The sequence below is a fragment of the Pinus tabuliformis genome, chromosome 3_1, assembly GCF_031772625.1.
Source record: "Pinus tabuliformis cultivar Carrire ecotype Pingquan chromosome 3_1, CPIR1, whole genome shotgun sequence".
NCBI lineage: Eukaryota > Viridiplantae > Streptophyta > Pinopsida > Pinales > Pinaceae > Pinus > Pinus tabuliformis.
Genome location: NC_142301.1, coordinates 540,017,759 through 540,030,317, shown reverse-complemented (window position 1 = coordinate 540,030,317; position 12,559 = coordinate 540,017,759). Strand labels below are relative to the sequence as shown.

The window sequence follows — 12,559 nt, the reverse complement described above, 5'->3', positions numbered from 1 at the left end:
CACGGTTGGTTAATGATGATCTGCTTGCCTGGGATATATTCTTGCCCTTCTTGCCCACTAATCCTCTCAGCCTCTGGCATTCTGATTGGAGCTCAGCAATCTTTCTGACATTCTCCAGGTATTGCATGTGGGAAACCTCTGCAGCTTTCATGGAGTGCTCCCTCTCTTCGCTCCAGATTTCAATTTCCTTGTTAAGCAAGTGAAGTTCATACTTCAAACGAGACTTTTCCTTTTCTGCAATCTCCAGTTTCATCTCCATGGTGCGTAATTCATCTTGGGATCTCCTTTTGGAGTGGAGGACGTCTTGGTATGATGTGAAGAGAAGATTCTTTTCGGATTTCACCTTATCGATCTCTTCCCTGCCCAATTGAAGTTCTATCTGGCATTCATTCAAGGATCTTTTCAGTTCAACCTTCTCTGCAATTGCGACCTCCAGCTCACGCTTTGAAGTTGCCGCTTCAGCTTGAGCAGTTTCCCATCCTACCTCGAAAACAAAAAGAAAAGAATGTATTATCAAATTTCAAGGATTGTTTTTTCACTGGGTGGGGTAATCTACATTAGAACGCCACTGGATGCATGAAATTGAGTATGATCCAAACAATCTGGGGCTCATAAAATACACCACAGGATAATTGGAACTTAGTGCCATGTGAAGTAATTGAAGGTTATGTGGAAATAAGCAATTGAAACCCACAAATTCTTAATTATTATTTATTCATGTGATGCAAAGGGGTTTTAGAGAAATAGGTTCGGTTTACCTGTATATTTTTATATGCATTAGATAATGCTCATAATGTTGGTAGTGATAAATATATTTCATCTGTTATATAAGGTTTTCTCTATAGTCTAATTTGTTTAAAACTTAATAGAGATTTATTGAAATTATATTTTAAATTGTGAAATTTTTATAATCTAAGTACTTAAAATTTTTCAAAGTACTGGATTTATATATACTATCACAAACTCATATTAAAAAATAAATATCAAAATTTAACAATTTTTTTTTTTTTTTTTTTTTCTAACCAAATTCTAACTAAAAACTTTAAATATTTAAATAACAAAATAATAATATGGTCGACCCAACTTACCTACATACAACCCATACCAGAGTAAGGCATTTGTCCAACATATTTGGTTAGCAATATCTTATGTTTTCTCTATTATTTCTTTTGCCTGCCCTCATATATATAAAAGAAAGTAGAATCGATTCAATTGGAAAAAAAAAGCATATGAAATTATTCAAAACCAACCTATATGATTTATCTATAACATGTGAATTTATTTAAAGATATTATATATGATTTATCTAATTGTAATATTCAATGTTATTCATATATTTATTCACATAAAAGAAAAAGTTAATTAAACTTATATGGTTTATGGTTTTAACTAAGTTAAATTGTGTAAAGTAGAATAAAACCTACCATGTTTAAGATGAACACTCTACCTATTATCAAAGATAAAAAAGCGTTTTTAGAAAAATGAGAAAGTGGATTGCTGAGAAATAAAATTTTATTCCTTAATACTCTCTATTCTCATCTTAAGCACTATCTATTTTTATTTGATACTCTCTATTCTCATCTTAAGCACTCTCTTAAATTTAACATGGAGAATCAAAGAAATTTCACAACTAGGCGAAGCATTTGTGTTGGTAAGTGAGACTCTTTCTAAGAAGCAATTCTGACAGCCAGGTGACAAACTACTGGGTCAAGGAGAAGATATACAAGGTCTATAATCTATTTTTCGAGGCATCAAACTTTGCCATCATATTCAAAAACACTTGCACATACTCACTGACAGAAACACGTTACACATTGTGGAGAAGAAAACTCAAAAAACATATATATTCAGCTCACAAGTAAACAACCACAAATCATCACCTAGAATGAATCTCAATCGAAGAAGTTACACAACCAGGTCAACCAACAATTTGATATTGACTAAACCATTTTGACACAATCTCTGGAACGTGCTTGCTTCTTCAGCTCACTGATCGCATAGTGAAATTGAAGATATAAACAATCCTGAGATGTATCCTAACCCTGCCTGTAAATGGGTAGAAGATTGTTACCTGAAACTGCCTCTTCCAAAAGTTTTTCACGCTGCTTCACCATATCTTCTTTGCTTTCTGTTGCCAATTCTTCCTCCAAGTGCACTTCCTGCTACACCAATAATATAGAACATCAAAAATCATTTCAAAGCATTAAATCTATATAAAATGAGTTCTGATATATAAGAAATTAATGCCCCACCTCATGAGTCTGACCAGACGAGCATGTAACATTAGGCTTCTCTTCTTCCCTTTCCTCCTGCTTCTTTTTCCATGGCCAATTTTTTCGACCCATCTGGTTATACAAACATGAAATACAAAAAAAGCTGGTTCATCTACCCAATTTCTTCAAGCTTTGTCACAATGAAACTTAACATAATAAAATTAAGGAAAGCCAAATTCCTTGTGCTTTGTTACAGCTTTGTCTATCTAAATGTAATAAAGTGCATCATCCATAGTTACCTGCACTGCACCCTGATCAAGTACTGTTGCAGAATGTCAAATGACACGACAGTATTGTTATTTTTGTTGGAGATATGTCATTATAGTTGGATTGGATTCATCTTCTTCAAGAAATGTGTAGGCAAAAGTTCTTTATTCCCGGGCTGACGAACTTTCAAAGGATCGCTTCCTCTGGCTAAGGTTGGAAGAATATCATAAAACAAAAAAGCATGGAGGTCCAACACTAAAGTTGAAAAAAAAATTCCAAAGATACGCTACCCACAGGGAAAAAATGGCAGGGGAACCAAACAAAAAGAGTTCATCACGCATTTGCCACCTTTTTATGACTTTACTTCATCTCAAGGGACCTGGAAGACAATACACATGGATACTTAACCAAAAGGCAAATCTTTGTTACTATTTTAATGGAAAGTTTGGAAGTTGGTTTAATCAAACCAAAATCTTAGAATGCAGTAAGAAGCACACTAGCTTACAATTAATTAATAAGCACAAAAAGAAAAAGAAAAAAAAGTATGTTCTGTATTCTTCCTTTGCCGAAAGCAAATGGTGATGTGAGTTTTTCTCACAACAAAGCCCCCACATGTTATAAATTTTTTTATTTGACATGAAATTTATGTCAACGGAAGTGGCTCACCATGCTCACAGTTTCTCCTGTGACATTTACAGACTGTCACAATAATTCTTCATACATAGCATCCATTAGAGCTTCTCCCATTATATATATCTTAAGTTTTGTCTTATTTTCATAGATTAAGATTTGAATTCAAGATTTCTAATTCGGTTTCGGTTTGGTTTTATTTTTACAGACATTGCCAATTAAACTACACCAAACTGACATTTTTATATTCAAATTTTCAACTTCACTCCAGTTTCATATTCTTTATAGCGTTATAAGGTATATATTTTTACACTTCTCTTCAGTTTCATATTCTTTATAGTGTTATAAGGTATATATTTTTACACTTCTCTTCAGTTTCATATTCTTTATAGCTTTATAGGGTATATATTTTTACACTTCTCTTCATTTTCATACTCCGGTTTTCTTTCTTAGACAATGTGACACTCCGAAGTCAGTTTTCATATTCAGATTTGCATTCCCGTGACACTTTCACTTCAGTTTCATGTTCAAATGTGCACTATCAACTCAGTTAATCAGATTTGCATGTTTAAATAAGGTTTGAGTTGTAATATTTATTGGTAAAGCATATAGAGTATCTTTGACTCACCTATATTTAACATTTCAATGAGCGCAATTCCAATTAATAGAGAAAGCATAAAACTTTAAGCATCTATCTTATTTCTATGTGTAATATTATAAAATGGTGAATCATTTTTTAAGTTAATTTATATGTTTATTTAATTACGCTATAAGGCGTTCCCTCAACAAATCCTCCGGGAATTCTTTACGTGTATCTCCAGAAACAGTTAATTTTTCCTCCGGGAATTCTTTACCTGTATCTCCAGAAACAGACATTTTTCTCTCTGTATGTCTTATTTCAGAGTTGTTGTCCTTTTTCACCTCTTTTGCAATTGCAACTGTTAAACTCTATAAAACTCTGATAGTGCAAGGGTTACAATTATTAGTGTTTGACAAAAGCAGAGAAAAAGCGTGGAGGTAATGCAATGGCAGTTTGTAGCCAATTATAGCCATTCTGAATTGCAACAGAGAGATTATCTACAGCCAAGTCGCTTCCACCTTGCGTTAATTAGGCAGTTACCACTCAATTCGGCATGTTTTTCACCTGAGTTTTATCCATGTTCATTTGAGGCGAAATCCAACATGGGTGTACCGTAAAAATCGATTATGAAAGCGCAGACAGTAAACGAAAAGGATGTGAGAGCATCTTGCACTAATATTTTAGCTTTCTCCAATAGTAAGGGCATGCGTACAAAAATGTTCATCTCGGCATGATCCCCTTCGATCTGAACATCAGGGAGCTCTATGAAGCGGATCATGTCCCTTGACGAAGATGGTAGGGTGTGGTGAGGAGAGCCGTCCATCCATATGGCGGTGAAGAAGGTGACAGAAAAGCCATGGTACACAGTCAGCCGCTTTGCAAGCTCGAGCAGTGGGATGTGATGGCCCGACCCAAACCCAGGGAAGATTGCGACATGAGGCTTTTGGCTCTGCTCTTGCGACTCCATGAATGTCTCTATATTCCAACAAGCAAATGCCAATATTTGAAGGGTGGGTTCTGTAATGATGAAGAAGAATTTATAGTTATAAAACAAATGTATGACATTCACCCATTTTTAGCACAACTTATCATCTCATTTCAGGCCAAAAGTTTGGAGGTTTAATCCGAACTTGCAGGAGACCAAGAGGACGAAGAGGAGCATGAGGAGGACGCAGAGAAGCATTAAGGTCCATGGCGTCTGATTCATCTGCAACCTTCAAGCCTTTTGGAGTTCTCTTTGTTTGCCTTGGTGAGTACCATCCATCCAATGATTCAACGAGTGAGTTCGGTATCGGTCATTGTTCGAAATAATGATTCCATAACGTCTACCATTATTGTCAGCCATCCAATTGTAGAAGCTTATAGTATATTGTACACTAAAGATCCAAATCCTGAAGCCAAGCATAATTCTCTGTATCATGTCTGACTTGAGCTAACTAAATTTTTGTAGTTCTATTCAATTCAACTAAAGGAGCTAGGTTCTTTGTAGCTTCTATATTATTAAAAACCCAGACCCAATTTCTCATCTATGTTTCTATTAGAACAAATCATAATAAACTAGCACTCGAGATTTTTACAGTCATAAAATGCACCCAATGATTGCAGAGAGAAAATTTTAGTAATGCCTGAATACCAGCGAACGTCCGGTTAGGACATAGAAATTTTCTTCTACCCTTTTGAGCGTTTCAAGAAGAAACATGATGTGAGGGGCTGCATCCTCCGACTGAGGTGTCGGGTCTAAGGGATAACTATTCTGTTAAAATCCTTTGAGATCTGCACCTAGCCTCATTCCTTGGTGCCATATGGATCGGGTAGCCAACAGTGAGAAAGCTTGGGGGACAGCTTAACACTTCGCCAACCTCACTAGTGAATCAATATCCCCTTAGGCTATTAATGCTATGGGTGTGACCTCTCAAGGCAGGGTGGGTGCCTGATAATCAAAGATTTAAGTTTGAGCTGAAAGCCGTGCAGCTCAAACATGAAAAAAATGACTGCAATATATACCTCTAATTTAATTTGTTGAGTTTATAATGATACACATTTTTTAATATTTAATCATGAGTTCAACTTACCAGTAGAAAATGGAACAAAAAGAACAATCACATGAGATAGTATCCACTATAAACTTCTTCATAAAAACTTTGTAGAATAATTACCAATTCACGGTAACTAAATATTTCATGTAGAGTTATGCATTACTTCAGTCCTTTAAAAGCATAAATTCTAGATGCATTACTTCATTCCTTTACAAAGCAGAAATTCTAGTAACCAGTTACCGTTGATATCTCAATGCTCATGATTGCTTTTTCAGGGCCGTGATGCATATCAATGTCAAGAAGGATAATGATTATTAGCTGTGGAAAAATTATTATCTGATTTGTCAAGGATAATGATTTGTTATCGGCTCCTATTGTTGCAATTGGGGATGATAAAAGCATTGCAAGTTTAGATATCTTAAGTAGTTGAAAAAATATTTGCTAATCTCTCCAGGAAAATAATCTCTTTTTATTCTTGTTCTTGGAAGGCAACATTTGTCGGAGTCTCATTGCAGAGGCTGTATTTCGTGATGCTATGCAGAAAAGGGGATTGACATCAGCATTCAAAATTGACTCTGCTGCAACTATTGACTACAATGAAGTAGGTTCCAGCTTATCATGGGTCAAGGCTAATTGAATTGGTATTTTAAATTTTTTTGTATTATACTGCAATAAATAGGTATCACGTATTAATATGTTGAAATTATTTGAAGGGCAATCCTGCAGATCCCAAGATGAAGAATGCAGCCAAGAAACGTGGAATAGAGATAACTTCCATATCACCTACAGACTTTAAAGAGTTTGATCTAATACTTGCAATGCACAAGCAGAACAAAGGTAAATAAAAAGCATAAATGGCATATAAAACTCCCAAAAGTTTCAGTTTCATTTGCTAAGTTGTTCCAAACGGAATCTAATAAGCCAATACTATTGTTAAATTCAAAAAAATGTACATTAAAGTTTGTCTATGTTATTGTTAACATATGCTTCTAATTAGTTTCTAATTTGTGTGCAAATATAAATTAATAACATGGGATGGATATATTTTGTAGCTGACATATTGAAAATTCTCCTTCAGTGCCCCCAACACACAAGGCCTTTATTGCTTTTCCCAGGTAATTGTTTATATTTGGTATTCTTTATCGTTTCCCTGTGATACTCATACCATGGAGGAAGCCATTTTTATAGTCAGATGGAGAAAGTGGAGGAGCAAAGTAGCTGTGAGATATCAAATGGACAATTACTGTGCCAATGGCTTGCTACCTTGGAGCTCTAAAAAGCTTCCTACAACAGTGGTATGAGAACTCAACTTTGCTCAATTATGGTGAAGTTTTAGTGTGATAGCATCTGAGATTTGTTTTGAGGTTGGTTCTCTCTGTAACTGATTTTTTGATTTTGTGTGTTGTTGTTCGCATTACAGATGTGGCTGATACTGCACTGATATTGAGAAAGCACACCCTTCCAATAAAGCTATTTTCTTGCATGTTATTCAATGAATTAGAAATCTTCGATCCTCGGGATCAGTTGCCATTTGCATATCTAAGAGACATGATGACCCCCAAAGTGAGGATTCACATGCTCGAATAAGCCATTTTTAATACAATAACAAATGAATATCAACATTCTTACAAAGTCAATCAAAGCATTTTCAAAGAGCCTCCTTTGGACCTGCAAGTTTCTTTGGTTTATGAATCCAGAACCTGCAAATCGTATTTGGACAGAATGTGGGCTACATATTCTGTTTGATTGTATTAATTCATTTCAAATTTGATTGGCTGCTATTATTACAACGTCCATAAAATATCAATTTTTTAAACTGTGAAGGGTCACGAAATAGCAAGAAATAGCAAAATATGGGAGGATCCATACCTGCAAATTTTACCAATCCGTGATGTTGATGGATGCCATGAGTGTTAATTTTGTGCTAGATTGGATTAGATGACTGAAATAGCAAAATATGGGAGGATCCATACCTGCAAATTTAACCAATCCATGATGTTGATGGATGCCATGAGTGTTAATTTTGTGCTAGATTGGATTAGATGAATGATTTACTTCTCAATAATTGAAATCATTTTTACTGCTTCTGCCAACATGAGATGATAGAGACTCTGCACCTATATCTAATATGTGTATTGCATTTAATGGCGTTCATAGAGACTGAATTGTTTTTCCATGTGAATTCTAGTGGTGATTCTGGTTATACCGGAAATGAAGGAAAATACAATGAAACGGGCTCTCCTGGACAGCTGGTATCCAAACTGGGTGTACGCCATGAAAACAGTTTTAACTCAAACAGAAACAAAGAATTTTTCTAGGTGGCTCTTTGTTGTCAACGCAATCCTGAACTGAAATTTGGTACAAGTTGTATAGGCTTGCATGTGCACCATCGTGACAGAGCTTTTATTAAAGGAGGTGTGACGTGGGGACAAATGTCCCCAGATGTTGATTGTTACATTTCTGCATCTTTTTTAGATTTGCCTATCCCTATGTCGCCATTGATCTTCAATTTATGCACATTTCTGCATCTTATTTAGATTTTCATATTCCTATGTCACTATTGCTCCTCAATTTATGCACATTTATGCATTTTATTTAGATTTTCCTATTCCTATGTTGCCATTGCTCCTCAATTTATGCCTTACGGCGTTTCCTTTGCAACATTTGGTGCAAATGCTAGTTAATCTACTAATGCAGTTATTAAGGATAATCATCTAATAGAATACATAAAAAATCATTAAACTAGATATATGTAATGGCACAAGTGTTCTCAGACACACAATTTTATTAGTTAGAAAAGAAATTACATAATAATTTTGCAAGAGTTTACACACACACACCAACTCAATTGCAATCAGGAGAATGAGCTACATATAAGCTTAATTTCCTAACCTATTCTAGTTATGGACTACTTATTAAATTAACAAGTGTCCATTTACAATAAATTCCATTCTAACCAAACTACTAACTCTACTACTAAATTGGAGCCTAAGATATGACATTATTCTAGATGTCATATCTTTTACAATGATATTCTATTTCTAAGTGTCTCCAATATTTAATTAAATATTCTAAACAAATAAATATCTATACTAGCTTTGTGAACTATGAATTTTGTATATTGGATCATCTAACATTCCCCCCTATGATTGAAATATACATTACAACAGATACCAAGTTCATCTATGAACTTAGTAAATTTGATCTTGCCAAGTGGTTTTGTGAAAATATCGGGGACCTAATCTTCTTAAGGACAATAAACTCGCTTAATGACGTCCTTGGCAATGAGTGATCTAATGTGATGATACTTTGTGTCCACATCTTTTGAAAATTCAATTCTTGGCAAGATTTATGGCTGACTGGCTGTCAATGAATAATGATGTAGCTTCTGCTTGAGGAATGCCCAAATCCTGCAAAACCCTGCGCAACCAAAAAATTTCACATGTTGCTTCCCATGCTGATATGTATTCTACTTCGGTTGAAGAAGTGGCCACTGTAGCTTGTTTCTTGCAACTCCAAGATATTGTAGCTGGCCCCATGTTCATTAAATAACCAGAGGTTGATGCTCGATCATCAATAGTACCAGTAAAGTCGGCATCTGAAAATCTGCGAAGTACAAAGTTTTTAGTTTTGGTGTAAAGAAGACCAAAATATTTTGTTCCTTGGAGATATCGTAAAATCCTTTTGGCTGCATTCCAGTGGTTGTCTCGTGGTTCCTGCATAAAGCGTGAAAGAATACTAACTACATAAGATAGATCTGGTTAAGTCGTTGTCAGATAAATCAAGCTGCCAATCAACTATCTATAAGTAGTGTTGTCCACCTTCCCCCCCCCCCCCCCTTCAAATTTTGAAAGCTTCATGTTTTGTTCCATGGGGGTAAGAACGTGTTTGCAATCCTACATTTCAAAGCACTGAAGAACTTTTACTGCATACTTACTCTGAGAAATGAAAATATGATGTGGACATTGGAATACTTCAACTCCAAGATAGTAGTGAAGTAGTCCCAAGTTTGTCATCTTAAAATCTGCATGTAACTCCTTTTTCACATGTACAATATGATCATCATTATTTCCAGTAATGATCAAATCGTTTGCATACATAACAAGAATCACGAGATTTTGACCCTGTTGTTGTACATACAAAGTATCATTAGATTCACTTCGTTGAAAGCCAACTTTCCGAAGGTATTCATCCATTTTGGCATACCAAGTTCTTGGAGCTTGTTTTAACCCATATAAAGCCTTAATCAGTTTACAAAATTTATGTTCTTGTCCTTCAATTTCAAAACCTGGCGTCTGTGTCATATTTACATCTTCTTGTAAATATCCATTGTAGAAAGCACTCTTTACATCCATCTTATGAAATTTCCATCGTTTTTGTGTTGCTAATGTGAGTGTTAAGTGGATGGTGTTCCATTTTGTTGTAGGAGCAAAAGTCTCCTCATAATCAATGCCTTCCTCCAAAGTCAAAATTCCTTGGAATAATTGTCCCTTTCATCCTAAACAGTTTTCCATCTTCGTATATTGTCATCATTGTTTTCATGTTCTATTTGAGGGAATTAATTTTAAATAGGCCATCCTCCAAAACCACCAGATGTCCATCTTGTCAGATCGAGACTAAAGACAACAAATTATTTTTAAAGGTGGGTACATACCATACATTTCAAATCAATATTTCTCCAATGTCAGGAAGATAAACTTTAACAACACCTTTTCCATAAGGAGTATGTTTTGTATTAGCAGCAAGAAAGATTGAACTAAGGTGGCATGGTTGGAAGTTTCAAAAGAATTCTTGTCGAAAAGTCATGTGTTGAGTTGCTCCTATATCTAAAATCCATGCATCTTCATAATCACTTTGAAAAAAGGTGGAAACTAATTTTGTTGATTTTGATCTTTAACTTGATGTGAAGACATATTCTGAACCATCATTATCTTGATCAGTGGCAAATTGAGTTGTGTTTTGATGGAACTTTGGAATTTTATCAATGGAAGTTCTACATTCTTCTGCAAAATGGCCCAGTTTGTTACATATTCTGCAAACAATTTGATTCATGTCTCTACCTCTTCCTTGATACTATCCTCTGCCTCTCCTTTGACCTCTCCTTTGAGCTTTCCCTCTTCCTTGATTGTTTCCTCTACCTTGAAAGTTGCCTCTATTTTGAAAGTTTCCTCTGCCTTGACTATTTCCTCTTCTTTGAAAGTTTCGTCTATTTTGGCTTCTTCCACGATCTTTTCCACTATGTGTTGTTGGATGTTGGTTGGAATGTCCTCTTCCTCTAGAATTGTGAGTTGATGGTTTACTTGTGCTAGCCTCTGTGAAGAAGACATCTTCCCCTTGTTTCTTCTTCCCAAAATTTTTGTCATGTTGAGCCAACATCTCACTTAGCTCATCAACCTTTAATTTATCTAACTTTTCGGTGACTTGTAGAGTTTCCAAAAAATGTGTGTAAGAAGAAGGAAATCCAACAATTAGAATTGTGGTCATGAAACTGTCATCTACTCGTGAAAAACCAACTTTTACTATTTCTTGCTTGATATTTTTAAGCTTGGAGATATACTCAAGGACATCTCCTCCTTCAGTTAGTTTTTGCTGAAGCAACTTAAGTTTTAGATACCCCTTTCTTTATTCGGGTTGTGGATCAAATAGATCTTTGAAAGTATGCAAAGCAGTCCATCCATCTGAGGCGTTTTCAATATGAATAAACATATCGTCATTAACTGAGGACTTTATAAGAGCTAGTGCCTTGACATTTTTAACTTCCCATTTTGCAAGTGAAGCTACATCTGTGGGTTTATTAGGCTTAATGTCTCCATGACATATTTCTTGCCACAATTCAATATATATTAGAGTGCTTTCAATGAGATGTTTCCATGTTTTGTATGATTTTAGTATTTTACCCCTTCAATCTTATCAGAATCAGAGAACAGATTAATTAACTTTGACATTGTAGTTTTCAAGATTTACACCAAAAAGAATCAAGCACAAGAAAAATATGAGAAACACATCACACAAAACACGCCACAGAAAAACGATCTACCAGGGCTTGGCCATGACCCTTGTATAGTCATTGGAGGAGAAAATTTACCAAGCTTTGCACTTGGCTCTAGTCAATTTCTCTTAAAACTTTTTACAATGAAATCTTCAAAATTTCACTGATTTACAATCTTTGCAATGTTTTATGAAAAATGTACTCTAACCCCCCCTCAAAGTAAGCTACATCTGTGGGTTTATTAGGCTTAATGTCTCCATCACATATTTCTTGCCATAATTCAATATATATTAGAGTGCTTTCAATGAGATGTTTCCATGTTTTGTATGATTTTAGTATTTTACCCCTTCAATCTTATCAGAATCAGAGAACAGATTAATTAACTTTGACATTGTAGTTTTCAAGATTTACACCAAAAAGAATCAAGCACAAGAAAAATATGAGCAACACATCACACAAAACATGCCACACAAAAACGATCTACCAGGGCTTGGCCATGACCCTTGTATAATCATTGGAGGAGAAAATTGACCAAGCTTTGCACTTGGCTCTAGTCAATTTCTCTTAAAACTTTTTACAATGAAATCTTCAAAATTTCACTGATTTACAATCTTTGCAATGTTTTATGAAAAATGTTCTCTAACCCCCCCTCAAAGTAAAAGATTACTTTGAGTTACAATGTCACACTTATCTCTCCAAATAAAAAATTACAAATAAAATCTCCTTATTACTCAAAAAATTTATTGGCCCAAACATTTACAAATAACCTCTACACCTTATTACTCCAGAGAAACACAATTAAGTAGTACATATTATTACTCCACAAGTTTACAAACAATAATTC

At 34.9% G+C, this 12,559-nt stretch overlaps 1 protein-coding gene across 1 annotated transcript; it reads left to right on the top strand.

The window, feature by feature from the left end:
* Nucleotides 1-4,881: 4,881 nt before the first annotated feature.
* On the top strand, nt 4,882-7,313 carry LOC149188182 (uncharacterized). Its single transcript, XM_089409888.1, has 4 exons — nt 4,882-4,939; nt 6,215-6,327; nt 6,440-6,563; nt 7,147-7,313. The coding sequence occupies exons 1-4, from the start codon at nt 4,882-4,884 to the stop codon at nt 7,311-7,313; spliced, it is 462 nt and encodes a 153-aa protein (XP_089266014.1).
* Nucleotides 7,314-12,559: the final 5,246 nt, after the last annotated feature.

Bases quoted from the DNA above. Each gene is read 5' to 3' on its own strand.
- LOC149188182 (XM_089409888.1), top strand. From the start codon at position 4,882: ATGGCGTCTGATTCATCTGCAACCTTCAAGCCTTTTGGAGTTCTCTTT. The intron at 6,328-6,439 runs GTAGGTTCCAGC...AATTATTTGAAG, and splicing joins CAACTATTGACTACAATGAA to GGCAATCCTGCAGATCCCAA. The intron at 6,564-7,146 runs GTAAATAAAAAG...TTCGCATTACAG, and splicing joins AATGCACAAGCAGAACAAAG to ATGTGGCTGATACTGCACTG.